Here is a 16,552-nt window from a genome sequence, read left to right on the forward strand (position 1 = left end):
AGGTGCTGGCAGATCTGGCCTCTGGTAAGAACCCAGTTCTTGGTTTGTGGGATACGTGTCTTCTCTCATCCTCACCTGGTGGAGAGCAGAGAGGAAGTTTTATCTTGCCTCTTATAGATAAGGGCACTAATCCTATTATGAGGGGCCACCCTTATTACCTCCCAAAGGCTCATCTCCAATGGATTAGGGTTTTAACAGAAAAATTTGTGGGGGACACAAAATGTATATTGAGGAGTACAAAGATGATTTCAATTCTTTTGAAATTGCAGGATCATCTAGTCATTCTATTTTTATTTTGGGGGGGAACTGCCATACTGTTTTCTATTGTGGTTTTGCCATTTTACATTCCAACCAATGTGCACAAGGGCCCCAATTTCTTCACACTTAGTTTTACTGAAAGTAGCCAGCCCTAGTGGGTGTGAGGTGATCATACGGTGGTTTTGATTTGTATTTTCCTCACGGTTAATGGTGTTGAGCAACTTTTCATATGCATGTTGGCCATTTATATAGTTTCTTTGGAGAAATGTCTATTCAAGTCCATTTTTTGGTTGGATTTTTTTGTTGATTTTTTTTTATATGTTCTGAATTTCAACCCCTGATAAAATACATCACTTGCAGATATTTTCTTCTACTCTGTAGTTTGCCTGTTCATGCTTGTGTTCTTTGGTGCAGTTTTAAATTTTGATGTAGTACAATTTCATTGTTTTTGCTTTTGTTGACTATGCTTTTGGTGTTATATCCAAGAGATAATGGCCAAATCCATTGTCATTAAGTTTTTCCCCTATGTTTTCTTCTAAGAGTTTTGTAATTTTATGTCTTGCATTTAAGTCTTCTATCCATTTTTTATTTTTGTATATGGTATAAGGGTCAAACTCCATTTTTTGCATGTAGTTTTACTGACACCATTTGTTGAAGAGACTGCTTTTTAAGGCATGTTTGTTTAAGTTTTAAAAACCCTCTCAGAATTTGACTTTCTAACTTGTCAGATGCATGGTTTCATTCAGCCCCCTGCTGGTTTCTTGGCTCACCTTGGCTTCCATGCACAGGGCTGTCATTACTGGGGACCAACGCATGAGAGGCACTGCTGAGAGGACCAAAGCACAGAACTGGTGCCTTCGTGTATCTGTAGCAGGTGAGCAGTTCCTGGGTATGCCCAGGACTTCCCTACAGCTCTCATCACGTTAATTGTTCATCCGTCCGTTAGGTTAGGCTGACTTCACGGGCTGGCACCCAGCCCCTAGCAGAGACCTGGCAAAATTATATTTAACAGATGAAGCTGAGTCAGTAAATTGTCCAGTGTGGTTGTGAAACTCACATTCAAATCCCAATCAGCCGGACTCAAAAGACCTTTGCTTTTTACAACCGCGTTAGGTTCTTGTTTTGACACATCTGCTTGTAATGGATTTGGTGGGACCAAGCTCATCACCAGTACATGCCTGTCGAATGCCATTCTTCATTTGGAGTTCGAACAACCATGACTTAAAGCTCTGGGCAGGAGCTGGTCGCTGGTTAAATAGAAGGTAGACCCTTTCCAGCTGTACTGATGGGGCCCTCTTGTGGCAGCAGCTGCCATTGGAAGAATAAAGGAGAGTAGTTTGCATGAAAAGCAATTATTTATTGAGAGTCTACTGTGTTCTTTCATGGAGTTAGGCCTTTATCATGTCTTTTCATATTACAACACTTTACTATTGTGCGAATAGTGGCTTAGTCAAAGGAATTTTTCCAGCTTCCCTCAGCTGTAAATTTAAATGCGGATTTTAATTCTGAAATCTTTTCCCAAAGAATTCCAGATAACCTCCCTATATTAGGACAATTTCTTCAGGAATGCCTCATCCTGTGTGTTTATCCTTCAGGTAATTTTTCCAGTGAGTATTTTTGAGGACAAGATCTACAAAAGATAACAGAATCATGAAACTATCTGACACAGAAGGATGTATAGGAGGAATATACATTTCCTCCTGAGAATGGTAGGAAAATTTTCCTAAGAGAAATGACATTTAAGCTGATTCCTGAGGGACAATTAGTATTCAACTGAGGAGCCACTGGAGGGGACAGACAGCCTTCTAGCATTCCACGGCCACTGTGTCTGCTTATGTCTGAAATGCATCCCCCTGTAATGTCTTTAGAGCAGACGCCCTCATCTCTGTGGGTGTTCTGTGACCAGCCTATCTGAAATTGTACCCCACCATTGTCCCTATTCCTCTCCTGTGCTGTATCTCTATAGCACTTGTCTCTTTTGATGAAATTTAAGCTTTATGAAGGCACAGATGTTGGTCTGTTCTGTTCACTGCAGTGTCCCTGGCACCTAGAAACAGTGCAGGCACACTGTGGTTACACTGTAAATATTTTCTGAATGAACACTTCTAGACAAGGAGTAGCTCATTAATGGCTACATTTTTTAAGCATTGCAAGGTCGACATATGGCCTCATCTTCATTTTAGAAAGATCATGCCAGCTGCAGTATTGGGATTGTAGGTCAGAAGTTGACAAATTCAAATCTTACAGGTAAGGGCTGGGCAGGTAAAAAGTGTGAATCTCAGTGATTCAATACATAGTGGTAGGGCTTGTGGTACGTACCTGTTAAAGGCATTCAATGAGAACAAAAGAGTTGCCAGGCAGATTCGGCCCCCTGGCTCTTGGTGTGCCTAAATTGAGGAACTACTATACATCAGATTTGCACTCTTAACAGGATCACTGAGGATGCTGTGCAGATTACTGTCAGACGGGAGTCAAAAAAAGGGCAGGACTGTACAGATAAGTTTATCAGCTGTAGAAGATTGCTGTACATTCTGGTGAGAAATGATGGGATCCTGCGGTGTAGTTGTGAAAGCAGAGAATACAGAAACATTATTTTAGAAGGTAGGATTTACAGGTGATAATGAAATCAGTTTCTCATTTTTGTTTATAAGTAAGGCTGTGGTGATTTTCTCTTTTGCCTGTTATATTCAAGACCACCATCTGAATGCCAGGAGACCAAGATGAACATTTTAAGGGTATTTAAGTTAGGTTTCCAAATGTTTTCCAAAAAGGTAGTATTTGAAGTATAGCAAACAGAATACTTACTAAGCCACAGTATAAAAAAATTTACTGAGCATTTGCTACTGCTAGGTAGGCATTTTTTCTTAGCACCTTACATATGGATGGATTTTAATCCTTTAAACAGTCCTTTAAAGTTAAGTTTTATTCTTATTTTAGAGGTGAGGAAACAGGTACAGAAAGATTCCACTGTTGAACAGTGGTGATTGTGGAAAAAAAAAAAAATGTGCTTTACAGAATGTAATTTGCCTTCCTGTGTGAAAGAAATGTCAAATTACTTTTCTTTTAAATCAAATTAGATGAGTCCCCATCTCACCACCCAGCAGGAAATTCAATCCCAATCCTTCTCTAAGGTTAAACCACATTTTCCAGGAATTGCATGGTGCCTGGAAAATAGAAGAGGAAATCTTCTTCAGAAGAGGGAATATCTTCAGTCCTTCATGGTCACTGCTTAAGTCCTTAGTGACTATCTCCAAGGTGTCCTTTGAAGGCAGGTGGCACTGCAGATTCCAAACTTCGACACTGTGATGGTTGCTACTACTGGAAGGTCTCAATGCATGGAGTCCAGCATGTTTTACATCCCGTGCAACCATTCCTCTGACGTCCTGCTAGAGAATGAACTCGCATTCCAACTATTCTGAGCCTGCTGACCAGCTTCTGTCCAACATGGGGGACTTTTTCCTTTCCAGAACTCAGATTTGAGAGGGGAAAGGGTAGAACAAGTTGTTTGCAAATAACATGCTTTCTGCACTACAACACACATCTTCCGTGAATGCAAAGATCTAACTTAGGAAACTAGGTGAACAAATGCAGATCATTGCAAAGTGTAAGTCTTTCAACTTACCGAGACAGCTATTTCCCCATTTGTAATAATTTGTAATGTTGTGAGGATTGGTTTATGATGAGGGTGTAGCACAGTGAATAATAGTATATAATACTGACAATAGGCTTGTTTTAGCCGCCAAATTAACATTCTTCTGTGACCAACACATGATCCTTTCGAGGGAATGCCTCTTCCCCAACTGTTCAAGCCAAATGAATCCAAAAAGAGCTGCCACCTTATGAGAGCCACTTGCCTAGCCACAATGATGGGTTGGCTAAAGGATGGCTAGTGATTCACTTCCATGGCCATAGGACAGATTGGCCATGGCTCTAGCCAGAAGTACAGAATTATAAACTATTAAGTACCATGAAGAAAAAGGACAGAGGAATCGGACTTTGTCTAAGCAGCTGAGTCTTGTTGGAAAAGTCATTTTTCCATTTTGGGCCTAAGGTTTTCCCTTCTGTAAAATGAGAGGACCCTGGGAGGCTCCAAAAGGGTCACATCTGGATTTTGGCAGGCTCCTCTCACCAGTTGCTTCATTTAGAGTACTTGTTAGCACTTTAGAAGGTGCAGAGAGTGCAGAGTTCAGCTGGAGCTGCTGTACATACCAAAACACACCTTGCTAGTTTGGTTCCCTATTTACGTGCCTCTTTGCCAGTTACATAGCAAAGTAAAGGAAATTGGAATCAACTGCTAGTGAGCACTAGCGAAATTTGAAGGCTGCTATAAGCTCGTGATTCTGAAATCCAAGGTTTTTGAATTTGTTGGCAAACTCAATTGTCAGCAGCAGCTGACCTGAAATGTGTGTGAATATGAATACATTTTATGGTGGACAGGTGTTTTTAACCATAGGTTCTAGACCTGGATATGGATATTCTTTAAAACATAGTACCTCTCTAAAATCTGAACAATTCTGGCCACAAGAATTTTGGATAAGGGACTGTAGACCTGTATACTACTACTGCTGGATCTTTATCTAGTGCTCTGTAGAGAGATTTCTTATGTGATTTTTTTTCTTAATGTGTGATTTTTAAATCCCAACACAACCCTGTGATACTGACTTAGTTTTATCTTTTTACAGATGGGCAGTTCAGGTGTTTATACTATGTTCCTAAATGCAAATGCCTACTATAAACACTGGAGGACAAAGGCAGACAGTGACATAGAGAGGTATGTGGCAAAGCAGTTCATGAAGCTCATAATTCAGGCTGTTTCAAATAACCAGCCATCCAAATAAACTTCCACCAACCACAAATACATGTTAGGAGAAGACTAACAATATTCATACTCAGAATGACTAGCGCTATTAGCTCCTAGCCAGAACAGATCTCCCATGTTTACTCAGCTAAAGCACAACTGCTGACACGAAGTAGTAAATTATTAAAATGTCCCTTTTTGGAGCAAGTTCGACTAGATCTTTTCTTTCTGGTCAGGAATTTACTATGGTTCAGGTTAGTCTGGTGCCACTCTCTGCTTGATCTCTTACAATTCTGAGAAAAACCACTTCAGGGTCCAGATCTCCTCATTCTCTTTAAAAAGTTTAAGTGTAGGGCAGCCCGGTGGCTCAGCGGTTTAGCACCGCCTTCAGCCCAGGGTGTGATCCTGGAGACCTGGGATGCAGTCCCAGGTCAGGCTCCCTGCATGGAGCCTGCTTCTCCCCCTGCCTGTGTTTCTGCCTCTCTCTCTCTCTCTCTCTCATGAATGAATAAATAAAATCTTAAAAACAAAAAGGTTTAAGTGTAGGGGCACGTGGGTGGCTCAGTCCAACTCTTGATTTTGGATAAGGTCATGATCTCAGGGTCCTTGAGATAAGAGCCCTGTGTTGGGTCTGATTCTCTCCCTTTCCCTCTGGCCTTCCCCACCTCTAAATGAATGAATGAATGAATAGATAGATAGATAAATAAAAGTAAACAATAAATTAAAATAATAAATAATAAAAATAAACTCTAAGTGTATAGTCCTTAAATTAATCCAAAATCCATTTTTCCAGAGACAAAAGAGCAAAACTATGTATTTTAGAACTACCTGAACTCTACAAGCAAGTTCTAGCTAGTGTGCAGAAAAACACATTTAGCCCAATCTACAGTCAACCATTCATGTTAACGATGATGAAAACAGCAGAAAAGTGAATTTATTTTATAACCAGGCCAAATCTGCATTAGGCCTTGCTCACTTTTGCCAAACTTTAGGAAATCAGGAGACTCCCTACCCTGACAGTAGCACTCACTAGGCAGTGAGTGAGAAAAGGGAGGAGTCCCAAATACTCCATAACCGTTATAATCAGTCCTGCACTAAAAGTTAAATGGTCTTAGGGGAATTGTTTCTTTTTCTCTTTCATACTGCTTTCATTTTGCTTAATTTCATATTGCTTAATTTCTAACCGAAATGAAAGCTCAAGGAAAATCTTATTTTAAAGCTAGAATTCTATGGCACAAAGCCTAGATGGTTTCCTTCAGTTTGTGACTGCTTCTGTCCTTTTGGCACCCTGTGCCAAGTGTACACTTTTACCCACAGTCCTTACCTGCTAATGCCATCTCTTTGAAGAAGAAAACGTGCTACATGTCTCTGAAGCCACAAGCATAGTAGATGCTACAAGCATAGGCCCAAATATTTGAATAGGATACATATAAACTTTCACCGCTGACATTTAAATGTGAGGAAGCCTTTACCATCAATTTGCAGAGAATTGGGAGTTCAGCTCGTTTATGTGGCAGTTCTTCAATGTCACAGAATAGGTAGCCTTTAAGATGGTGTTCAAATTTCTTACTCAGAGCCAGCGAAATGACATTTTAAGTATATCATACATCCTAAATAAATCGTAGGCGCTAGTATAAAAACAAGTGAAGATTAAAAAACAACAATCATGGTCAGAAAAGGAAAAACTCATGTGCTTACCGATGTGAAAATATGTTTCGTCTATACTAAGGGCACATAATAAATGAGGTTATGGAAAATTGATATTAGAAAATGATGCTACTCCATCAACCCATGACTTGGGGGGATGACTCTGTTAAGATTTTGCAAAGTATAACTTTGATTGTTAAAGAGTTGATTTTATGATTATAAAAATTAATCTGGAATTATATAATACAGAAAGAAAACATCATTTTTAGAATAAAAGGTTTAAAATTTGGAAATTCTTGTTCTCCGTATTATATGATTTCCACACTTGAAATTTTCATGAATATGAATTATTTATGGGAAACTTTGTTTTGGTACTTCGTGGTGATATATATATAAAGCCAGTTAGTTATATACCTCTAGAGTCATCAGCATACACCTTGCCTATGGAGATTCACCAAATCTCACTTATTAAGGGTGCCCACTCTTAATTTTTCACTTAGAGAAAAGTAACTATTGTGACAAAAGCTTTTTGCAAAATACTATGTGATATGAATTGCAATACAAAAGATGGGGAAAATTTGTAATTACATAGTTTAGGGGAAGAGAAATGGGTGAATAGAGGTCCACAGACCAAAGGATCTCCTTGGAGGAAAGAAGACAATACAAAAAAAGACAATACATCACACAAGATGGGGTCTCAAATGGACCAGAAGCCACTCAAACACTGGTTCATATGCTGTATCTAGGAGAAGAAGGAACACAGATTATACTTATTTGCATTGTGACCAATGTATATTATACAAACAAAATCTGTAATTAAAACCTAGTGAATCAACCTAATGAAAATCATCCACACAGTATTATGTAGACAAGTATGTTTAAAAAAATATTTTAATAAGCATATTCAGAATGGCAGACAGGGAATGGGAAAAGGGAATTATTTTACAGTGCAAAACTACTATGCATAAATTTAAAAACATCTAATTCATAATTTTAATGCCTATTTAAATATTCAAATACATTTTTAAAGCTCAACAGATTTGTGTTGAACTGAGTTGCAGATTCTGAACTCTATTTGAAAACACATTATAAAACAGAATACCATTTCAAATGAAAATGATAGTGCTTTGCTGAGGGTGGGTATGGGGTGGGGGAAACTATTAACAAAGGCTTCTTTTCCCAATGCAGTTTGTTAAGAGTTCAAGAGTTATGAAATGTACTAAATCTTAAAGCAAATTAAATTCATGATATTACTAAAAGTTTTAAAGTAGTGCAATGACTTATCAAGTTATAGTGGCTGCATTATGAAGAACAAAGTACTGTGTGAAATACCTGCATAAACACAAAATACAATTAAATATTCTTCACAAAAAGCTGAGCATTATGTATTGTAATAGTGGAATGTCTTTCATTAGGCATACTTTAAAAAGGTAAGATTAAGAAAAGTAAAATTTCCTAATAAGTATACATGTGCCATATTTGCAAACATGCCTGAGAATTTACTAAAAACGTTCCTGTAATTTTAGTTTCCAAGAACTTCACAAACCTGCAAACAAAATGGATCTTTAAAAAAAGGTGAAAATAGCGTCTCTACTGCAACGACTTAAAAAGTACAGCATCACTCTTCATGTGAAACACTTCGATAGACCATCTTTGACAAAGAACTAGGAGCTAGGATACTTTGGATTCATGTAATAAAAACTGATTCAGAAACTGGATTGTGACCATCTGCTAAAGCTGCCATTCTGGATAAATTGATATTGTAGGTAAAACAAAAACAACAAAAGATTCAAGCTTCTCAACACTTCCACCCAAAACTTTGATTTACTCATATATGGTATGTAACAGTGAATGTGCACTATATGAAGTCAAGTGTTGTAAAGTGGCTTTTTAACACTGTTTGGGGAAAAGAGTTGTTCACATTGGTGGAAGGAAGCAGTCTGAACATATGTTAATAATAGTAATACTTCATGAGGGTAAGGCCTAAATCATAACTTCTCAGTGCAAACCTTTACTCAATTGCATGAAACAGTTGAGCCATTAAAAACAAGACCACAGAAGATTTATTTTAAAAAGGCATTGGCTCTTGAACTGATGGCTAAAAATGAATCAGTAGAAGCATTTGGGGTATGCCTGTGTGAAAAAAACAAGAATAGTTAATAATCTTTTATAAAAGTTTGGATATAGGTTGGTCTATCAGCTGTATAAAACTACATTTTTAACAAGAATTTTGCACTAAAAATAAAATGGCACTCTTGCAAGGCTATGCAAATGGATGATCCTATCTGTAATCACACAGAGCACTGGTCCTACATCTTATTTTCATTTTGGAAATACGCTCACGTCATCACTTTTTCCTCATAAAATCAGTATTGTTTCCTGCCAACTCCTTGTGTGTGCCAATATCTAAATATTGCTTGACCTTTTCCCCGGTTTAGTTAATGCAAAAATGGGAAATTTTATAATGCATATAAAAATAACCGAACAGGATTCTGGTCAGCATGATATATTGAAGCACTTAAGCCAACAATAAACTTTTGTCTTGCTTCAAAAATAATTTTCAAAATTATAGCAAACGCAAAACAACTATGCAATCTAGGTATCATGCTTAATTTCAAAATTCTCAAACTATTTGTCCTTAAGTAGAAATTTGAAAAAACAAATTTTCACAATCCTTTATGAATGCTTTTACCACCTGTATAAGAAACATGACTTAGTTACTACACAAACACTTAAAAATTCATTAGAAAAACCTTAGCAAAATAAAATGAAAGCTGACAGACTCAGAATATCAATTCCTCTCATAAAAGTTTACCAACTGTACAAGTTAAGAAAATTATACAAGCTTTTGTATTAAGAAAGGACAGCTCAGTCAAGACATATGTACTGTAAAAATCTTTCAAAGGCTACAAAGAATCTGGAAAAATACAGAATGTATTTCTTAAGCCCAGATAAGAATATGGAAAGACATCATTGATGTCAACAATTTTACATATACAAACCTGACTTGGTTTATTTTTAAACTTCTATATATAAAAAAATCATGCTAGCATAACTTTCAGGATTCATAAGGGTTTCCTTAATAATGACACTCAATTTGTATGGAGAGAAAAATGTCTCATATAAAAGATAAAGACATTTCAAGAAACTCAGAGAAACTGGTGTCAAACAGAAATTTGAACTTGGTTTTTTCTTCTCTGCCATCAAACTAAGCAAAAAGTACCTGTAAGTGACCTTTTAAGATTAATACAGCAAATGAGAAGGTACAGATATTTCTGTAGTTCATTCAGATTTACTAAACTATTTGTTATATCCTTAACAAAGTCTTTACACTTTTTAAAGTAAAAAGTCTACAAAGGGCAGAATTATGAAATCTTATTTACTAAAGTTAGGACTCAATTCAAATTTTCAAAATTTTAACCAACTGCTTCAAGGAAATCAACTTTTTAAGGTAACCCATCAACCCTGAAAATTTTAGTCACACCAGATTTTACTCCAAAGAAAGTAAAATAAGTTTAAGATTTAGTCATCTGTGTTTTCAAGCTCTTCAAATTTTCCATGTGACATTGCTTCTTGGAAAAATTCTGAAGAACCTGGACTTTCTTTTCCATTGCTGTTTACCCTTCGCCTTTTGGCAGGTCTCTCACTTTTCTCATCAAAATCATTTTCATTTCTTGCAGTCATATGGCCAAGTTTTTGGTCAGTGGTAAGGTTGTCTGTTTCATAACCATTAGTATCCATATCTGCATGAAGTGGTCTCTTATTTCCACCTGCTGGTCCGTTAACATGTAACCCCTCAACTTTGATTTCTTCTTTGTTCAACATTTCCCCTGGTCCATTAGATGACATCCCTACATTGGAAGAAACATTAAGTGAAACTGCTAGTATTAAAAAGTTAGCTCTGTAAACTATTCTAAAACAGCTATTGTAAAAAAGCTTTTCATCAATGATGAGAGGTATCAAATCTATATATACCTATGGTCTGAACCCTGGTTCTATTTACTGAGTAACTGCATCACTTTGGGCAAAAGTTATTTACATTCGTTGTACCTCAGTTTCATCACATATTACAATGAGGATAATAAGGGACTTACATGGTTGCTATGAAAATTAAGTTAATAAATGTAAAGAATTAACATTCTGGCATATATTAGGAGCATGTTGGTGTTATGTAACAAATAAGCACTCAGTCTAAGAGTCTAAAATAAGCCGAATTAAAGCCAAGATGTGGGCAAATTAGCAAAATGGTTATAACTTTCTAAAACTATGTAAAAAAAAATGACCATCTATAGAAGCGTGAGTTTTCTATTGCCATATAAAATGACATCACTTTTATTTTTAAGTAAATCCATGGGTATTGTGCTTTACAGGTAAAGATCACACATTTTATTTATCTAAATGGATTGAAATAATTGGCCACAATGTTAAAAAAATTAATGCTTGCACTGTCCAAACATATATTTAAAAGTGATAAAAGCAAACACAAATTCCTTCGAAACAGGTGAGAAAAGAAAGAATTATTTACTAAAAGTTACAGTAAAAAAGGCATGTTAGAGTTGACTGGGAAATGGAGTAGACATTTTGGGTATGTAATGTAAAATATAGAATGTGCCACTGGAGGTAAGTAAATTTTAATTATTAGAACAATATTTGGTATCAAGGATGAGCCTCAAATATTACATTTTGGTCAAAGAAAATATTCTATGCCCCCAACTCAAAAGTACACTCAAATCATAAATGCACAGGGGGATTATGCATCATGATGCAGAAGGAGCGATACTATTATAGTAAGCCCAAAAACCCCTGGAGAAGGTAAAAAGTAAGATTTCAAGATACCAAGCTCCTTAATGAAAGAGAAACTTCACTGAAGAATTCCTTCCTTTCCTTGAAAAGACCCAAGAATCTTGGCTGTGGGTACCTTGGGTGAATGGCTTCTGGGCTACTGAATAATTTATAGGTAATTTAACACCTTATTAGTTTAACTGCACGTTCTAATCAAATGGTTAAAAAAGAAAACAAAGAAAGAGAAACAATCTGGTGTTATGAGCAAACAGGAAAAGACCAAAGTAGTAAACAACTATGCCTCCCTGAGCTTCTACCTGTAGTCCTAAGTTCAGAGTCTTAGCTTCTTACTTTAGACCAGAAAACGGCTGCTGGGCCCTCTCTGTTTGTTTCTCTTGTTCTTAGGGGAAGGTGGTGAGGGAATAGAGTAGGGTCATCAAATGAACAAAGTATATTCATTCCAGTAATGCCAGTGTGATACCAAAGGTCAGGGGATAATCGTTCACAGTGGTGTTGTTCTAGTTTCTGTCAGGGAGGTTAGCTCTCCACTGGCCCTCTACTGACTGTTATATCAGAATGTAGGTGTGCAGAGCTTATCTCTAATTCACCACTTTCCTCCTTAAGAGGAGTGAAAGGCTTTATTACTCTCTGCTTGGCCACTGTCTTACTGAGGAAGACTATTTTAATTAAAGTAGAAATCAAAATAATTCTCTGACTAGGTGTTACTCATGAACACAGTGATCTTTGGTCCATTGTATTTCAAATAAGAACATTACCCGAACCTCAAACATAATGGAATGTCATTTGCTTCTTTCTTGCAGAGATAAAAATAGAAATGTTTCCATACTGTATTAATGCAGAGCCTGACACCTGCTTTATCTTTTCGCATCCTTCAAGGTTATTATGCTATCAGAGAGAAAACTATACAAAACCATGCCCTTATCTACTTCTTTCCACCAAATGCTTAAAGTACTTTCCTGATAAAAGTGTTACAGCTTTGTGTACTTCTGATGTGAAATGGCTGGCATTTCCGTCTAAGAGTTAACAAGAACATTCTATCCAAGCATCCCAACTGATTAAGAAAATCGATGCTACTCAAGAAGAATAAATTAATTAAAAGAAAGTCACTGTTGATGGTTTATTTTTATTCAACTTAAGTTTTTAGTGATATCAACAGGAATTCTTTCCAATTTGTATTCTGTGTTAGTACATATGTATGCTGGTATTATGTACATTCGTTCCATAGGTATTTACAATTATTATTTTTACAACTCTTGGCTTTGGAAGTTTAATACAAACCATACTGCCCTGACTACTAAAGGAAAAGTGCCCTTCATTAAGAATAAACAAGTGCTTCTTTGGTTGCTTACCATTCTGATTACTATTGCTTATAGTGCCATCTTCTTTCTCAGACTGGCTGTTACTACTGTTTGAGGCAGTTGGGGGAGGGGACGGTGCTCGACTAGAAGCAGCACTTTCACTTTCATCTAGAAGACGATCCATGTAATCCCTTAAAATTAAGTGAAAAAATAATTATTTTCTTATATTAAAAAAAGCTGAAAATTAAAATTCAGGTTAACTTTTAAAGACTTTTATTAATAAATATGTCCTAATTTTCACTTCCATTCATTCCAGTGCCTCATCTACCCCACCAGGATCTGAACATTTAATGGAAAGCTACTTTTGGTTACATGTTTGTTGGAAAAAAGCATAAGGGCTTTAAACTAGCAAATTTTAGACCCCAATAGGAAGTTTTAAAGCTTTTAAAATTATAGACAAGTGCTCAGAGTGGCTCAACTAAAATCAGAGGATCTCTAAGTGAAGAGAGGGATGATGCCAATCAGGAGTACAAAGCAATTTCTGCACAAACACAGATTGGAATTTTAAAGCTCCTATTTATGTGATAGCTATAGCAATACCTGAAAGACAAATGAGGGCCTACCAATCAATCACTTCCCTGAACATTCCTGGATATCTCCTGTATTACTTTCCGCTAGATCTGAGCTATTAAAAGCTATGCTACTGACCTTACCTGCTGGCTTTGCCAGCATATCATTAGAGGTGAACTGACTTCTTCCCTAAGTCATTCCTGAACTATATGTCATGGGAGGACAGCCGCAGTTAAGTGACTTTGGGTTGGGGTTAGAAGATCTGGGCTAAATACTCATCTCTGAGGTTTAGTGTCTTTACCTAGAACATCATGTATGTATCTACCACACAGGGTTGTTATACAAGATATGTGCAAGAAAGTAGTTTTGTAAACTATGAAGTGCTATGAAGTCACTAAAATCAAGGTCAGCAAACTATGGCTTGCAGGCTGGCCACAATTTTGTGAATGGTATTCTGATGGGATACAGCCACACCCACTCATTTACATAGTATCTATGACTGCACAACAGCAGAGCTGGGTGGTTACAAGAGAACTGAAGGCCCACAGAGCCTAAAATACATACTCTAGCTCTTTACAGAGAAAGTCTGCTGATACCAGTGCTGGACTAATTTCCCAAAGGCAGGAATTTTAGTCTTTGTTCACTGCACCACCTGTGCCTAAGCTGTGCATGGCACAGAATAGAAGCTCAAGAAAACCTTAACCATATTTTAAAATTCCCTCAGAATAATTATAATAGAAATATTAAGATGAATCTTTAGAATTTCTGAGCTTGGAAGTAAGAATGTGGATAAGAAATAAACAATGGAGGGATCCCTGGGTGGCGCAGTGGTTTGGCGCCTGCCTTTGGCCCAGGGCGCGATCCTGGAGACCCGGGATCGAATCCCACGTCGGGCTCCCGGCGCATGGAGCCTGCTTCTCCCTCTGCCTGTGTCTCTGCCTCTCTCTCTCTCTCTGTGTGACTATCATAAATAAATTTTTTAAAAAATTAAAAAAAAAAGAAATAAACAGTGGAAAGGCTTAGGATTTTACTGAAAGTCTGTGGTAATAGTCTAAGAATAGATTATTAAATATAGCTGTAATGTCAAACTACAAGATCACACTGTCCCCTAGGTTATGAGAATATAATAAAGGGACACGAAGCTTTCAACAGCTTGAAGTACAAACACACATCAAAGAAATGTATATAATCATGACCTAATCAATTTAACATTCTAGGCCTTCCTAATTTTCCTCACCTATAAATAGAGGGAATTAAATCTGATGGTGTTTTAGTCCTCCCTTCAGCTTTATGCCATTCACCGTAACTCCAGAACAATTATGTAATGAATTTGAAGCACACAAAAAAACACAAATGAGTATGAATGCCCAAGGGATTCAGAAGCTAAGACTAATAATAACAGATGATACACCATGAGAATTGCTGGAAATAAATTTGGTATGACAGGAATGGATAATGGAGGATGTGAAGAAAAGCCAAGCAAAGGAAGCTAAAGTTGACTAGATACTGCAATGATACTGTGAAAGAAATTATTATTTCTTAAGGATTAATGGCATCCACAATGCTTAAGGAAGGAGAAGAGTCAGGTGGGCCATCCAGGAGGTCATAGTAGCATTCCGATAATCAGAACTATGGAGGGTTGATTAACTATTACTTTAAAAATATTACTTGGGATCCCTGGGTGGCGCAGCGGTTTGGCGCCTGCCTTTGGCCCAGGGCGTGATCCCGGAGACCCGGGATCGAATCCCACATCGGGCTCCCGGTGCATGGAGCCTGCTTCTCCCTCTGCCTCTCTCTCTCTAACTATCATAAATAAATAAAAATTAAAAAATAAAATAAAATAAAATAAAAATATTACTTAAAGGCTATTATAGTAAAATCTCTAATTTGCATATGGCTACCAATTCTTCCAGGTAATGACTACAGACAATCTGCGGGAGGATCTTGCAAAGGCTGTTTATAAGGCATAAAAACAGCAAATGTGCTTCATTCTGGTGAACAAACAGAAGGTAAAAATGTAACAGAAAAATGAACAAATATCTTTTAGGATAATGTGTTCTAATTATGGATTTTGACTAAAAAAGGAAGATGAGAAAACTCATTCAAATTTCTGTCTTATAATAAATGTTCTGTGCACTGGAAGTATAACTATTAACAGGAGGTGGTTCTGGAAGCAAACTAGAAAAGAATCTCCATGTTTACAGAAAACCAATTTTTCTCCCCATTTGGGCAATAACATATAGTCTGTCACAGCTTCTTTTAGAAGATGTACTAGAGCTAAAAGGGAGAAGTAGGAGTAAAAAAATTACAGTTCAGTTAAAAAACAAACAAACATAATTTTATGAAACACCTACAGGAGACATTACTGAAGCCCACAACCCATAAAACCATAGGATTCTCACCTATGGGGGAAAAACAACAATTGTTCACCTCATACTATTATACCAGGGGACCACTGTAAAATCTTAAAAGCATGAGAAAAGAGATGATACAGGGATTACTTTTAACTGCATCTACTCCACCTACTGAATACTTAAGAGGAATCAAGGTCACAGATATAAGGATCTTCAAAAAGTTTCCAGAAGCTATGGAGGGATTATTAGAGAAACTAAAATGTTTGGCAGCACATCCCTACCTAACCTGTTGAGATTGACAGCACAGAGGACCAACTAAGCCAGCCCACAACACTTTCCTTGGTGATGCTTTCTGAAAGAGAAAACTGGATGAACCATGGGTCTGACCCAGCATGGAAATTCTTATGTTCTTACTGCTGGTGACGACAGATTGCCTGTAGTTCGTGTGTGAACAATATTTCTGAAATGGGTGAAAAAAATGAAAGATGTTACTAGTGCTTTTCCCTGTAGAATAGCTTGAAAACTGACTATTTTAAGAAATACTCTGAAGAATAAATCGCTATATCTAGTTCTACATCATTATATCTCAATATCACCAATAAACCATCCAGAAAAAAATAAACTATAAATTTATAACATTAAGCAATTAGATAAAATTTGGAATACTATGTATGAAATTCCACTTTAGCCATCATGAGCTTTGAATAATGGGGGATGAGGCACAGAGTCCAATGTCCCATGATTTCCAAGGGCAATCATACCCATTTATTCCCTTTTAGACAATTTTGCTTTAGAATATAGAGTGATCCTCCAAAGAAGTGACC

The 16,552-nt window shown here is 37.0% G+C and overlaps 1 protein-coding gene and 1 long non-coding RNA gene across 28 annotated transcripts in view; one reads left to right on the top strand and one right to left on the bottom strand.

Annotated features, from left to right (window-relative positions):
* Positions 1 to 770: 770 nt before the first annotated feature.
* LOC125755125 (uncharacterized) lies at positions 771 to 12,835 on the top strand. 2 transcript variants are annotated; one of them, XR_007410807.1, is made up of 3 exons: positions 784 to 1,132; positions 3,409 to 5,029; positions 12,383 to 12,835. It is a non-coding gene; the product is annotated as an uncharacterized LOC125755125 (long non-coding RNA). The 2 variants fall into 2 exon arrangements; XR_007410806.1 differs by lacking the exon at positions 12,383 to 12,835 and having other exon boundaries at positions 771 to 1,132; positions 3,409 to 6,996.
* Positions 7,577 to 16,552, bottom strand: part of MIER1 (MIER1 transcriptional regulator) — a 58,316-nt gene continuing 49,340 nt past the window's right edge. For all 26 annotated transcript variants that reach the window (XM_025428051.3, XM_035716964.2, XM_049110302.1 and 23 more), the window contains 2 exons: positions 12,856 to 12,995; positions 7,577 to 10,554 (listed from right to left, as the gene is read on the bottom strand). In XM_025428051.3, coding sequence (XP_025283836.3) covers positions 10,226 to 10,554; positions 12,856 to 12,995 — 469 coding nt within the window. In that variant the 3' untranslated portion in view covers positions 7,577 to 10,225. The remainder of the gene's footprint in view (positions 10,555 to 12,855; positions 12,996 to 16,552) is intronic.

Source organism: Canis lupus, chromosome 5 (genome assembly GCF_003254725.2).
Source record: "Canis lupus dingo isolate Sandy chromosome 5, ASM325472v2, whole genome shotgun sequence".
Lineage (NCBI taxonomy): Eukaryota > Metazoa > Chordata > Mammalia > Carnivora > Canidae > Canis > Canis lupus.